Below are 15,307 nucleotides of genomic sequence, written 5' to 3'. Positions count from 1 at the left end.
GGAAAGACTGGACATGGCGCTCAGTGCCATGGTCTAGGTGACAAGGTGATAACTGCTCCCAAGTTGATGACCTTGGAGGTCTTTTCCAACATAAATGATTCTGTGATTCCAAGCTGAGGGTGCATCAAGCCCACAGGGTGCGACCTCCCACCTTTAAGGGGAAGGAAGATTCCTAAATGCAGATTGATTTACCTGCCTTGAGAATGGGCTTTTCAGTTTCTATGCAATCAGTTGTCATGAGCAGTCTGCTCTTTCAGACTTTTTATGGAAATGGGTTGGAAGGCCCTGGGGCTCTTGTGTGGTCTGGATTCCCCTCTAYAACCCATGCTCCCTTCTCAGCCTCATTCTTATGCTCGGCATGTACTATCTTGTGCTTATTTCCAGGATCGACAAGAAGGATGCTTTTCCCCGGAAGGTGCTGGCTTATCTCCCCATAGCCCCCTTTCTCCAGCCACCTCTTGCTGTTTCTCACAGATTCTCCACAGCGAGCGCAGATTTTCCACGGCAGGGAAAAGGCCGGGAGCCGCGCCGGCACAGCAATTCTGCACAGGGATTCTCCACAGGGATTCTCCACAGGGATTCTCCACAAGGAGCCTCTTTAGCCCACCACACCGCCAGGGGGCGTGCTCGCCCGCCCTCACCCCGCGCCGGCAGCCCCGCCCCGGGCCGGGCAAACACAGCGTCCCCATTGGTTCAGCGCCGCTGGCCCCGCCCCCTGAGCGGTCACGCGCGCGGCCTCACGGCGGCCGGAAGTGCCAGTGGTGGGCGGTGGGTGCGGGTTCGCTGCCGGCCCGAGCGCGCCCATCGCGTTCCTCTCCCGCTTCCCCACGGCCCCGCCAGGTCTCCTCACCCGTCCCTGCCATGCACCCCCGGCGCCCCGACGGCTTCGACGGCCTCGGCTACCGCGGGGTGGGCCGCGACGATCTGGGCCCCGGCTCCAGGCCCTTCAGCGGCTCTGAGCTGGGCCCCTGGGTAACCAGCCCGCCCGACATCCCCGGCAGCCGCAATCTGCACTGGGGCGAGAAGACGCCGCCATATGGGGCCGGGACCCCTCTGGGCGGCGCCGGCCCCAACGAGGAGGCCAACATCGGGGCGGGCGGCCCCGGCGCCGGTAAGGGAGGACCCGGCCTGGGCTGGTCTCTCGCCGCTTCCCGGCTCCGCGCTAATCCCGGCTCCCGGGAGTGATGACCTGCCAGGGCGGGCAAGGGCGGGCGGGCGGCGGCCCTGGGCTGTGCCGCGGCCGGGCAGAGCGCCGCCCGGGTTCTCCTTTTTACTGACGGTGCTGAAGCGCCGGGRAAAAAAGTCCTTCAGAAGAAGGCGAACTGCTTCATCGCTGGCTGTTGCGCTCCAGTACCGTGTAGGTCCATGCAAATGTGATTTGAGAGTGCCAGAACGTGCCCTGCCCCGCAGTTTCATTAAGCAGTGTGCGGTCAGCTAACTCCTTATTGCCCGTGTAAACAATATTCTACAGAAACACTCCGCCCTCTTTAAGGGCAGGAACTGCCTTTGGGTCTTCATTATTTAGTGGGTGTTGGTGTTTCAGACTGCGTGGCTTCTCGGTTTTAAAACATGAGCTGCTGACGTAAACCTCCCACGCATGAAAACAAGGGAACTGTGGGACTGGTAGGATTTAAGGAAGCAAATGTGTTCAAGCCTTTTCCAGTAATTGTTGGAAAACTGAGTAGAAGCCCGCAGAAGTAAACTGTCATTTTAAGTCTTCAGGAAATTGAGGTGAATTAAGAAAAATCCGCTGTATTGAGGTCATTGTACGTTGTGTTTAATTAAAGGGAGCACTTTGTATACACTTGAATATCAAAGGATTATGAAATCTTAATTTATCTGAAATCTAATTATATTAGTCGGCAAGTCTTTCTGATCTGTAGTGCAGTKGTTTTATTCAGGTCTTGTAATGAGTACATTGAGTGGACTTCTATCCATGCATGCACTAGTTAAAGTATTGTTTCATTATTCTTGTAAAATTGGACACTACCATTTCCCCTCCCCCTATCTACGCATGGAGGGCATGTTCATTCTGGACTTAGGAGGACTGATAAGTAGTTGCTATAATCACTGAGTCCAGCAGCTGCAAATGGTATCTTAACGATTCTGGGAAGGCTGCCACGTCTGGGTAGAGCCCCACTGATGTTAGTGACTTTATCCATGCTTTCCTACCGCTTGCACTCTGAAGGTTCCAGGGCTGAGCATTAATTTTAAATTGCMTTTACTGTTCTGATACTCATCCTAAATTTCCTTCTGATACTTCCCAATGTGCAAATACCTGTCTAGTAGCAGACAATAGAGAGTTAAATTCATTACTCTTGTAATTCTCCAGTAAATGGAGTTTTGGAGAAGACTGGAGGTAGACAGCTGGCTTGAAAATTTGCTTTATGTTGATATTTGTTAACTTCATCTGTGGATTTTTGTGTAACTTTTCSCAAAGTTTTCCCTTTTTGTTGTTTTGACATTCTCCTCAGTTATCTAAATTTGTGTTTCAGAATTACTGCAAATATGTGCATACTAAATCTTTCAGTGGTTGGTTTGCGTTASATGTTTTTAGGTATTAAAATATTCTCGCTTTTACTTTCCACTTTCTCTCTTTTTTTTCCCTGATTTCATGTATAAGAGTATATACAAACTCAAATGCAGTCCAAAGTGCAGATATGCCTGGGGGAATAATTTTTTTATATCCTCTGTTGATGAGCTGCCATAAATGTTGTGGTTTAGTGCTTGTAATTTTTTGACACAAGTGCACGATAAAATTAGCTTTTCAAATATTGTGCATGGCATTTTCTKCTATTTTGTGATTATCACTGCTGTATAATCTGGTATTGGTTTTGTTTTTKTTTTTCAGAGCAGTTGAACAGATTTGCTGGCTTTGGTATTGGCCTTGCAAGGTAAGAGTTGTGTTCAGTAACAGAGGGGTAGTAAAACTTATTTTGAAACCCTACCTACACTTTTATACTTTCACTAAATAGAATAAYTTGAAATTTCCATAGAAACCTACTACCCAAAATCTGCTTAGGTTTCTGTTCTCTTTAGCTGTTGCTCAAAAAAAAAAATGAATCAGCAGTGAATCTGAGAAACAGCTTTTCTTATGGAGTGCTTWGGATGTGTGAGCCCTGTCCAAGTAATCTGAAAGTAAAACCAATTTTTTTCTTCACACTTGCAACTTTTATTAATATTTTTAGGCAATTCACATGTTTCCTAAGAACGTGAAAATGTCTTCAGGTGTATTACCAAAGTATCATGGGACTACAGTAGTTCATCTAGCCAGGTGGTCTGATGGCCATTTTTTTTTTATTATTGTGACCCTGGTTAATGATACTATTTTTGATAAAGTGGYGAACTTTAGGATGCTGAAATACAGGGAAAATTTTGCCTCTTTTGGTAGTAGCAAACTRCTGTTTACCTCAATAGTTACAAAACTGCAGTATTTTTCTGTGCCAATTGTACTTCGTTTGTTGGGAATTCAGAAACCTACCACAGATTATCCTGTAGCTGTGACTTGGGGTATTTAGAAAAATCCTGGATATTCTGCTTTTCTAATCCTTGTCCCAGGTTTGAACACACAGGTAAGTACTCTGATCACTCAGGCACTGTGAGATGAAATTAATATTTTCTCTGGCTGCAACCAGGAATCTTATTTTGGAAGTGAGAGAACTTTTTTGTGAAGTTTTGATTGAAACAATGAATTCTGGGAATGATAGGAGAGTTGTTTCGGGGAAAAAGTGTTTTCGGTGAAGTAGTCAGCTCTTAGTATCAATCCTCCTCTGSCCCTGCTAAGGAGAGTCTTGATTAATAATATAGTATGCAGAATTAGCATAAAACTTGAAAGTAATCCTCTTGTAACTGTGGTTCCGAGTTGTTTTGTATCCTGATACTTTGAAGAGAGTTAGGTTAAGAAGTTTTGTATGTTGTTTTGATTATAAAAATATGAACATACTATATATATATAGGGCTTTTACATAGTAAATATATGTGTAAGATTTTATGTAATTTGTTGTTTGGGCAGCTGTTGGGTAGCCATCAAAAATGCCCTGTTACTTTACTAGAAAATGCATAGCTTTTCCAAATACTGATCTGCCATTGTTAGACACAATCAACAAGCTGTTTCTGAGGAATTAATAGTGGTTTCCCATGTATTAAATACAATTTTCTTTTAAAGCCTATTTACAGAAAATGTGTTGGCACATCCTTGCATTGTTCTCCGTCGTCAATGTCAGGTATGTCTTCTATGTTACCTTTTCCAGTCAGAGCTCCTGTGGCTGTCACTAAAATGTCTCTAATTTTTTTAACACTCTGTATGAAAGTGTGTAGTATAGGAAACTTKGCAGTTTTTAGGGAGATTCTGCTATATTAACAAGTTTTTATTTGTAGAATACATGCTTTCTGTTCYGCAGTTTAGTTTATTTTGAAAAATTTTACTCATTTTTGTTTGAGCATTGGAAAAGAAATTACATCAAATAAGTGTTTTGGATTCTGCAGAGCAGCTTTYAGATCCCCATTTACAAGTATGATGCTTTGTTTCATAGTTTCTGATTTGTATTGTTTATTGTTTACACTTTCAGCACACAAATGCTTAAAAGTAGTGCTTGTTTTTCTGAATTTAAGTGAGAATTTATTCGTATTTTTAGCTCACCTTTACAGAGATAACTTTGTTACTCAGAAATGCTTTTGGCCTTCAGAGTTGTAGTATCTGCAAGTATGTTTCTAAGACTGCTGTTTGTATTTTAACAGGTTAACTATCATGCACGGAATTATCATCTCACTCCATTTACTATTGTCAATATCATGTACTGCATTAATAAGACACAGGTTAGTATTTGGTGTCAATSTGTGTCTGAACAGTGGAAGTTCCTACAATATGGATGTTTAAAAACATGGCCTTTGTAAGGGTTTGTTATTTTATGACTGCAGAAATGTTTCAGAAAGAGCATTGTAAACTTTTTTTTTTTTTTAAAAGTACAGTACTTAGTGGGGAAGATTTGCAGATATTAGAAAACAAAAGGTCCCTGAACTTAATCCTAATTCATTAGGATTCTAAAAGAACATGGATCTTTGTCTGGATAAAGGTAGTATTGAAGTGACTCCTTCTGAAGATGGTACTGAAKCAATTTCCAATTCTGCATGAAAATGACAATCCTTAAACTTGGATCAGGAGGCAGTAAGAAATTCTTAATTCTGAATTCCTTATGGATGTAGTTTTAAAATCTTGAGATCATTTTTGCCATAGGAAATGGTGTTGAGTTTATATTACAGAGTATTTACAGTGGGAGAGATGCCTCTAAAATTATTGACAAGTCATTGAAATTATTGAAAAACAGAAGTTTCTTCATAATTGAAAAGTGAGTTGTTACCTGAATTTAGTGATAAAGCTGAATGATAGAAGTGTGGTCCTGTGTGGCCTGATTTTTTTTAATTTTATAAATAATGAGATTAAAAGGTTTTTTGAGTTTTGTGTTGCACATTTCAACACACAGGGTCCAAGAGCTCTCTGGAAAGGAATGGGCAGCACTTTCATTGTTCAGGGCATAACCCTGGGAACAGAAGGCATCATCAGTGAATTTACACCTTTGCCAAGGTATTGCATCTTTTTTTTACCACTTCTAAAAAATTAATCATCAGTTGTTGACTTATTTTCAAAACGTTAGAAATGTAAGGTTGTTTGAAAAATATTACTTCATGAGAATGGCCAGACATTGAATAGATGTTTCAAACACAGCGTGGTTATCTTGGAAAGGACAGCCTTATAATCCATGAAGAGTGAGAGACTCTTTCTGGGAGCTTTGTATGTTTGTATCTGCTTACTTGTCTGAGTACGGAAATACTGTAGCAAACTGGTCTTTGGTGTTCAATCTGTAATAAAAAAACCACAATTTTCTTACTTTATTTAGGTTTGCGTTGTGTGGTAATAGCAAGTATTATACCTACGGTAAAAAGTCCTGGTCTTACTAATCTAAAYACAGAAAACTTGTGCAGCTAATGGCCAGCCCYGACATTTGGTTGAACATTTGCACTGTCTTTAGTAGGTGAGAGAACAGAATGGTCTGCATTGGTAAATGAGAAGACATGGTAAATGAGAGTCCATGTGACTGGCAGCTTTGTCTTTGGCCTTCCTTGACCAACAACTGTGTACTTTGTTCAGTATTCTCATAAAAAGGTGTACAAATGAAAACTATTGACTTCATTTAAAGATATACTCATCATTCTGTGTCACTGTGTCAATCTTCTGCTGTAGAAGTTTAGTAATATTTTTAGTAAAAAGTATTCAGGAATATGGAAACTACCATGGGTTTAAAGAGGAGAAGTGTAGTTAGGCTGAATCAAACTACTGCTATGATTCGTATATCCATACTAATAAAAGTAAGTATTTGCAGGTTCAAAAACATTTATACTTAAATTGTAGTGGAGTGTAGATTTAAGGTTTTTGGTCAGCTGTGTTTCGTAGGTAACTGAAATTTCCAGGCATATGYTTTCTTCCAAGTATGTTTTAAATACAGCTCTAGGGTATGCTTAAGTTCATGAGATGTGATAAAGTGTTTATATCTTTTTAGTTCTGAGTTCTTGGGAATGTGAGCAATGAGTTTCTTCTTGTGGGCCAGTTCAGCAGTTTCAAAAGTAAGCTGGTGCTGCTGCCAAAAGAAGCAAACTTTTCTGCTGGGACCAGCTAATTCTTTCCTCCGTGCTACTCCCATTCTCATGCCAACACAGTATGTGAAATCAGGAAATTAACTGGATTGTAAAAGTGATCTGGCTAAAATGGTTGTCTCTTACATGCACCACCATGCAGCTGTTTTCTRCTGAATGCTCTCTCTTCCTTTTTAATGGTGGCATGCATGTTTAGGCTGTCACATGGAGGGAAGGGTTATTGCTTGGAGCAGCAGTGCCAGCAAATCTGATTTAAAAGGTTATTTAACTACATTATCAGGCTTCACAGAGCACAGAGAAGTGAAATATCAATTCTAATTCTATATTATAGTATAGTGGAGGAATATCCCTGTTTTAGGAGAGGAGCCCAGAAATGGGTGTGAATGTTCTGTACTAGACAAACTTGTTGTGTAATTGTTCTRCAGCTGCACAGACAGTTATACCTTGTGGATTGACAGGTTAGGCTTTCACACATTAGTTGGGCTGCTTTTATTTTCCACATCATTTCAGTATTATGAATAAATGGATGTGATCCAAGTGTCTGAAATACATAATGGTAAAAATAATCTTCTTATTAGTGATTAATCTTCTAATTAGTGATTAATCTTCTAATTAGTGATTAATCTTCTAATTAGTGATTGACCTGTGTATTTAAAATGTGATAGCTACTAGTAGCACATTCTTCAGAAAGACTAAAAACTTGTCTCTCTTGGATTAGAGTTTTTGTAGCCATAAGCAGTGTCTGAGTACRATTACTGGACAACAGTTGAAGCTGATCACTTTACAACTTGTTGTTAAAGATGCAAAGTCTAGTGTGCTCGACATTTCAGACAAATACCTATACCTCTTAYCTTGAGTATTGACCATATGCATTTTAAGTACATGTGGTATTTGAATGGTATCTTGAGCTAGGTGGATTTACATTCTTTCTGCCAAGTGGAATGCAAACATTTGTTGCTTGTACTTTGAAGTGTGTAACTAGAAATACTACTTTAAGGGAATATTTTGATGTCACCTTCGTGTTAAACACATGGACTTTTTTGTATTTTATCAGGATATGCTGAAGACTTGTCATAAGACAAAAAACTTCAGTTGTGTCTGTACAGAATTACTATGCAATTTCTTGTCTGACCCTTGTACTTGATTTGTTCTTGTCTAACTGTGCCAGAGTATGATTTAGATTTTTTTGAAAGAAACAGCGATCAAAGACAGAAAAGGCACAACCAAACCAAAATGTAATTAAAGTTATTCGTTGGAAATAAATTTAAAGTACTGAGATTTGAAAGTACTCCAGTGTTCACTGAAAAATGCTTTAAACACTGGTACATAAAGTTGCTGAATAAATGCAAAATACTAAAGTCAGTTGCTGTGAGAGCTGCAGACACTCTACATTAATTTATAACTGAAACCTGTTTTGATAGAAGGTCTAACAGGCCTGAAAAACTTCTAGAAGTTAAGCATAATTTACTGAATCTTTCTCTGTGTCTTTCCAACATGGGAAATGCTTCAACATAAACAGACAGTAGAACACCAATATGAAAACTGGATGTTGACACCCATGGAAGAATTGCTTGAGAATTACATGTGGGTGATTATTCATATTGTGGTAAATATTTTTTTTTAGGGAACTTTCACATAAATGGAACTTCAAACAGATAGGTGGACACCTTTTACTCAAAGGGTAAGTATGTTATTGCCTTATTATCTAAACATAATAAAACTACCAAATGCACGTAAGTTTAGTCCGCTGCTATGATTAGTTGACTAATCTAAGATACTAATAGTAATTTTCAAATGTTGATTTTTTTTTTTAACAACATTGATTGCATGCACCACTTTCACAGGTTGTCTCATAGTAGATCCCTGTGTCTATGGAACTCAACTGATTTAAAAGATTAAATTCTTTTAGACCTGAATAAGTCTGGTCACATTGATGCAGAATTTTAACAAAACTTCTGACTGAAGCTTATCTCAGCTTGTTGATATACATTGTAGTAATTGTGTTATGCTTTGGTAATTTTCTTTTAGGAATAATTTGGTAGATAATTTTATCAATTTTCAGGTGCTTGTTTGGCTACAAATTATAGTACTGTCATGACTTTAATTCTTATATTGTTAATTTCTACAGGTTAACACATGTGATAGCAATGCCTTTTTATTCTGCGAGCCTGATTGAAACTGTACAGGTAACTTGCATATATTTTGCAACATTAAAAAAGATACTGTTTTTCTTTATAGATTAGAGTGTGTGGAGAAATGAATCGGATTTATCTTGCAGTAGTTGCATTTGTTTTACTTGAGCCTGTAACTTAGCTGAGATGGATGTTTAGTATTAAGGGTATAATGCTGTACTATCTTAACTCAAAATCTAAAGATTTAGAAAGGACATTTAATATAGATAGTTGGAATGTGTTGCATATGAAATAGTGAGATGCTATATCGATATGTTACAGCAGAAAAACATAAACAAGTTTTTCTCATGTGAGATTTTTAAACTTTGCCTTCCTAGGCAAGTTGTTACTGAGAACCCCTCCCCTGTAATAACTCTAAAGTTTGTTCCTGTAGTTCAGTGGAGTTTTGATGAAATAATCAACTCTGCTCTTTCAGGACTGTTTTCATTAAATCAATTTTTTACTTTTAAAACTTCATCTAGTTCTTCCTTAGCCTTGAAAATTAGTATCTGCATCTGTCAGTAAGAATACATGTTAACTTGTTCTGTAACCCTCCAGAGTATCCCATAGCACTGTGTGTCAGTGAGGTGTTGCCTCTCTTTCTGGATAAAGAGGCAGGGTATAGGGTTTTAGAGGAATGACTCAGGGTAATTCTTGCRGCCATCTCCGCATGATGAGTTGGTCTGTGCAGCTAATGGATTTCTTTCTAGAGAGTGAGCTCTGATGTGGAGGGTATAAGATCACTCTCATGTCACTCAGTCATCAAAATAATAATTTCCAGTGATAGCATGGGCGCTTTGTTAAGTACTGTYGAGACTGATTTGCTGGTGTATGTCTCCAAAATGGTGCTTCTCCTGGAGAGAAGGCTGATTTCTGCAGTTTTGAGTTTCAGCACATACTGCAGAAGTATGGACTCTTTAAAGGGCAGGATTCTGCTCTGTGCCAAAGATCCAAGCTTAAGTGAGCCAGAAGGTAYTAGAAGAGCTGTTCTGTCTGAACTGGCTGCATTAAGGATTAACAGGATAGATGAGATTAAGCATCTATAGACAGACTCCCAACAAGAAACTCACTTCCTCTGTAGTTGCTCTTTATTTTAGCAATGCACTTTCCTAAGGGCATCTTCGAGTTTGTGGAATATTTGCGAGACTTAGCTGGTGTCAAAATGGGATGCTGGCTGGAACTCAAATTTTTAATTGCTGGGTAATGGCTCTAACCTGCACATGCCATAATTCTGTAACTAAAAACAGTGGTGAAACGCTGTCATTGTTTCTGGAGTTCACAGCAGGCCACAGATRGGAATGTTATTGCTTGTGTTTTTGTGTGAAACAATGTTGCATTACCAATGTTGTTGGACATGGGTAATTTTTTTTTTTTTTGCCAATAAAAGATAAAAGAGAACRTTATTTAGAGTCTGTCTTCTGTTTGCAAAGTAGGTATGATGTTTCCTTGCTAGAAAGAAACTTAGTAGGAAAACAAGCTAAAAGCCAAAAAGCCTTTTAAGCCAGKGATCTTTGTAATGGATTGGTTATGAAACTTCCACTGAGATCTGAGGGTTTTGAGCACAGTGACTTCAGTTGTGTGCACATATTTTACTGAACAAGTTCTGTGTATGTATATCTATATATGTGCTGTATGAAATATGTTCTCGAGGTCCTGGGAACATTATCAKCAGCTTATTAGAAACACAGCAGAGGTAATGATATAATTTGTGAAGATGCTGTTTATACTGTAGTAATCACTGCAGGGGAGCAACTTGGCTTGCCCGGTTTGAGTTACATTCCTGTGCTGCAAGAGGGCAATGACCAATAACAAGCCAGAAGAGTTAAAGATTGTTGGGTTTGCTACTAGCAGGTTTGTATTGACTTTGATTGTCTTAACTCTGATAAATCATGCTGTTCAATAGTGTTTGTTTGACACTTCTCTAGGTAAGTCACCAAAATAACTGTTAATGGTGAAGTGTATAACTGTCACGTTACTGCTTTTGTCATTAGTGTCTCAAACCTCATGGTGGCGCATTTGGCCAAAGCAAGCACGGTTTTGAAGTGCAGTAACTGTAGTGATGTGGAACAGGAGACGAGTCAGTAGGGGTTTTTCTGTTTAACTTGTACTTAAAGCCTGGAACAACTCTGTGTTCTCAAGTATTGAACCAGTTTCTCTCCTTCACAGAAAAAAAGCATGAAGGCTTKGCAGGCTGTTATGTATTTAGTCAAAATACTGAGGAATATTCTGGTAGCTTATTCTGGCATGAGGTTGGGACACAGACCACATGTATTTAGAGACTTTAGCATTTAGGAGAGCATGCAGATATTGAATTTTAGATGTAAGCCACGTGATAACCACTGGAGTTTGTATAAGTATTAGAAGGGGAAACAATGTTTTTAGCTTAATTCTACACTCACTGGTGAAATAAAGTACATCATTATTTTTGTTTGCACTACATGAACAAAATAACTATCTCTTTACTAACCGACAGCATGGGTAATGAATACATATAATGCAATGAAAACATTCAAAGCTGAGCCYTTAAATTCATTGTAAAAACAACCTTTCAACACTACTTATGTAAGTCTTTACTATGTACATTCAAATTCAAAGGTTATAGTCTTTGAAGTCAAAGTGTTTTGAATTAGATAAATACTTCTGGAATTTTGCTCCAAATGTAGAGGTTTTAAGTCTATTACTGTTTTGCATTCTGATACTTTCAGCAGTAGGCTGAAAGTTGAATTTCTTTGGTRGAAACACAGATAACTGCTGTATACATGGAAAAAAATCTCATTAAGATGGTTTTATTTTTTAAAAGGAAGCTTGATTGAATGCTATGAAAAGTGTTATAACAAGGGATGTTTATTTGTACAACTGTGTAGACACAAGCAAGTGTTTAACTTTTTTTTTTTTTTAAGTTCAGCAGTGGTAAAGTGTCATAGTGGGTATCGGGATGGTTTTGAAGTGTTCAGCATGAGTTGTAACTCCTTCTTTGTGCTTGTAGAGTGAAATAATTCGTGACAATCCTGGCATCCTGGACTGCGTGAAAGAAGGAATTGGCAGAGTTGTAGGCTTGGGTGTACCCCATAGCAAGCGTCTCCTTCCTCTGATGGTCTTGATTTTTCCAACTGCTCTACATGGAGTTCTTCATTATGTCATCAGTTCCGTTGTCCAGAAGCTGGTTTTGTTTGTCTTAAAAAGGGATAATTCCCACAACYTTCCAACTGAGAGCTCCACTTCTGTGCAGAGCATGCTGGATGCATATTTTCCAGAACTTATTGCTAGCTTTGCTGCTAGCCTTTGTGCTGATGTCATGCTTTACCCACTGGAAACAGTTTTGCACCGCCTTCATATTCAAGGGACACGCACAATAATTGACAATACAGACCTTGGCTATGAAGTGCTTCCAATCAATACTCAGTATGAGGGAATGAAAGACTGCATAAATACTATAAAACGGGAAGAAGGAATGCAAGGTTTTTATAAAGGATTTGGAGCTGTTATAGTACAGTATACCTTGCATGTGGCAGTTTTGCAGCTTACAAAAATTATTTACTCAACACTGCTTCAAAATGTTTCTTAGTGTGTCCAGGTCTGGATCTAGTACATTGGACATGATTGACTTGCTAACCTAGTTATTGTTTAAAATGGCTTAGAAAATGAACTTGTAGAACAACTTGTTTTAAAAATGGGGATATAGTTTCCGAAGTGTAATTAAAAAAGGACTGTTTAGAAATTACAGCCACAAATTGAGTATGTCRTATGCAGTCATAAAAAGGGGATCAGCTTTCTAATGTGATTGCATTGAGGATTTACTTTTCCTCTCACCAGTTCACTACCTTAGGAATGAATATGAATTGTGAGTATCTGCTTCATAAGCATCGCATCTGATATTTAATATGGACTGATAGCTAACTCAAAGGAATTTATTTTCTTAAGTTGTAAGAATTTGCAAGTAGGGGACTGATGGCTTTACTGGTCTTTTAAAAATGTTTCCAACTTCATTATTACTGGAACTGTGAGTAAAATAGAAACTGTAAAAGTAACTTAAGTAGACTTAAATGTTATCATTTACAGGTTCAGAGAAGACTTATTTTGCTGCAGTGTGGGAAGAGATGACAAAGGGGAATCTTTTGCTTTGTATAAAAACAATGAAAAATGGGTTTTGGGCAAAGTTGCACAGAATGCAAATTTGGCTGTCTTGCAGTTTGTTTGCAAGGCTTACAATAAGTACATGTGTGAATAAAGCAAAATAGAAACTGATGTGTGCATGTGTAAGTGCCATTTTTAGTTGGCTTTCCACTGATAATTTCAGGGTGTAGTTTTACTCTACTACTCCATGTGAGAGTATAATAATCATGCAAATCTGTGTTGTAGTAGTAGCTGTGTTCAAAGTGTACAGAAAGCCTAAAAAAACAATTGGCTGTTCCTAGAGTTTCTCTTCTGTTAGATCAGATGGCTGTATATAAAATTGTCTTCTTACTATTTAGCACTGATGTCTGTCATTTAGTCTCTGCTAGATTAAATACTTGTGGAGCAGAGCTAAGTCTGTTTATGTACAAGGGATCCACTGAAATATTTCATTTTTGCTCTCTCCCCTTTCAAACTCATGCTGAAAATTACTTTTAAAAATTCTAAATAATTTAGTCCATAGTTTCATCAATAAATACGGGGGGTGGGGTGATTGGTTTTTTAGCAAATAAAACAAGCATGTGGAAAGTCACTTTTAAAATATGAGAATCTGCTGCTTTTTTCACATTCATGTGACAARTCTGTTTTTGTGAATGCTGTAAATTGATCTGCATTTTAATCATTAATCATTGTGTAGTTATCACTTACGGAAAGCAGTCATGGTAAAATAATGCAAAGATGTTGCTGTTCATGAGTTCTGACCGCAAATCAGGTCTACTTTATTATTAATCTAACTGTCATGTATTTTAAATGCTTAAGTGTTGAAGTGGAAAGTATAGTGAACTTGGGAACTGGTTTATTTGGAAATATTGTTTATGGCAAATTTAGTGTATAGTATGTGAAATAAAATGAGAATTCACTGTAAGTATTATAAAGGAATTCACCAAAGAGGCATGTAAAGGAATCCTGTTTTATGTGTTATGTTTTACTGTGTAGGCTCCAGAGTGGCATTTTCAAGTTCCTCAACTTTCGTAAGTGCAAGAACATGTTGAATTAAACTACATGCAAGAGCTTGGGTAAAATACTCAGTTCCTCGGTTGGTTTCTTTTAAAGTCTCTGTGAGTATCAAGACAGCCATGCCAGAGAATCATCCAGATTGGAAACGACGTTAGCATGTTATCCAAATTTCTGCTCTAAGCAAGGATTACATTGACTTGYCCGTGCCCCTGTCCAGTCAACTTTTAAAATCTGACTCTTATTACGTAAACCTTGCCTTTTCAAACATGTTAAATTTAACTTAGGCAACAATTCTATCCAAATTGCCTTGGAGCAGTAACTAAGTTTATCTTGCAGTCTGACATATGCAGATGTATCTGTGAAATTGATCAATCCTGTTTCTCTAGGAATAGAATTCTAGGGCATTTTGCCATGTGAAATGGAGGACTTAGAGATGGAAGATGAGATCTCAAGAGTGGTACTAGAGACTGTGATATAATATTTTTTATGTCAAAGACTTGCTTTCATTACTGACAGTTTTACGGTTGTAGTTTTGGTTCTCAGATCTGTGACTTTAGGCAGAGTGAGAAAGAATGCTGTCAGTATAAAGCAGCTGTTCTGTGGTGGAAAAAACCTTTTGCTTTGGGCTATTCTATTTTGGTCCTGCTCCCATCAGTTAGAATGAACATGTTTAGATTTTTTTGTGTATACTTTCTGTATCTTCCAAAACACGTAACACTGTCCAGAGTTGCTGGGTTTTTGCCCATGCAAAAATGTAAATGAGTATGGGCTGTAAAAGCTAATTCCAACCTTTTTAATCATAACTTTTTCTGGTTTTCATTTGGGTCTCAGGTACTCAACTTTTAGCTCACACAAATGATCAGTGTGTGGGTTCAGCAAGAGGTGCCATTGAAAACTACAAAATATGGAACTGGCTGTAGAAATAGGTTGTGGAACATGAACAATTTCTATGCACACTCATGCCTGATACAATTTTTTGTACCTTGCTTTTCTTACTACTATTTTTTTCTTCGCTCTTTCAAGAAGAGAGCTGATTTCAAGGAGGTAAGTGTTGCTGAAGAAAGACAGACTCTAATGTTTCCCTCCAGTGAAGAATTACTTGGCTTCTTATCCATCTCTTGCAAGGAAAGCATTCATGTGTACTAACTGATAACAGACTGACAACAGGCATGGAACTTTGGGCTATGAGGCCTCTTGGAAACAGGCAAATGTCTACCTCTGTTGTTTCAGGGACTGCACACAGATCATGCTTATGTTTGAGTTGTGTTAAAACAGCTTTTAGATCCAGTATTGATGCCAGTACTGAATTCTTCAGCAATGGTCCAGCTGAGTTCATTCCTTTTAGCAGGTCGGCTTTA

The 15,307-nt window shown here is 38.4% G+C and overlaps 1 protein-coding gene across 1 annotated transcript; it reads left to right on the top strand.

Annotated features, from left to right (window-relative positions):
• The first annotated feature begins 732 nt into the window (after window positions 1-732).
• On the top strand, window positions 733-15,168 carry SLC25A46 (solute carrier family 25 member 46). The gene is made up of 8 exons (XM_057367516.1): window positions 733-1,111; window positions 2,852-2,894; window positions 4,166-4,223; window positions 4,738-4,815; window positions 5,481-5,581; window positions 8,273-8,329; window positions 8,777-8,834; window positions 11,806-15,168. The coding sequence occupies exons 1-8, from the start codon at window positions 862-864 to the stop codon at window positions 12,382-12,384; spliced, it is 1,224 nt and encodes a 407-aa protein (XP_057223499.1). The 5' UTR covers window positions 733-861; the 3' UTR covers window positions 12,385-15,168.
• Window positions 15,169-15,307: the final 139 nt, after the last annotated feature.

This window comes from Malurus melanocephalus, unplaced genomic scaffold, assembly GCF_030028575.1.
Source record: "Malurus melanocephalus ecotype Western Australia unplaced genomic scaffold, MMel_1.1 scaffold_80, whole genome shotgun sequence".
Taxonomy (NCBI): domain Eukaryota; kingdom Metazoa; phylum Chordata; class Aves; order Passeriformes; family Maluridae; genus Malurus; species Malurus melanocephalus.
This window is presented reverse-complemented; position numbering and strand designations above follow the sequence as displayed.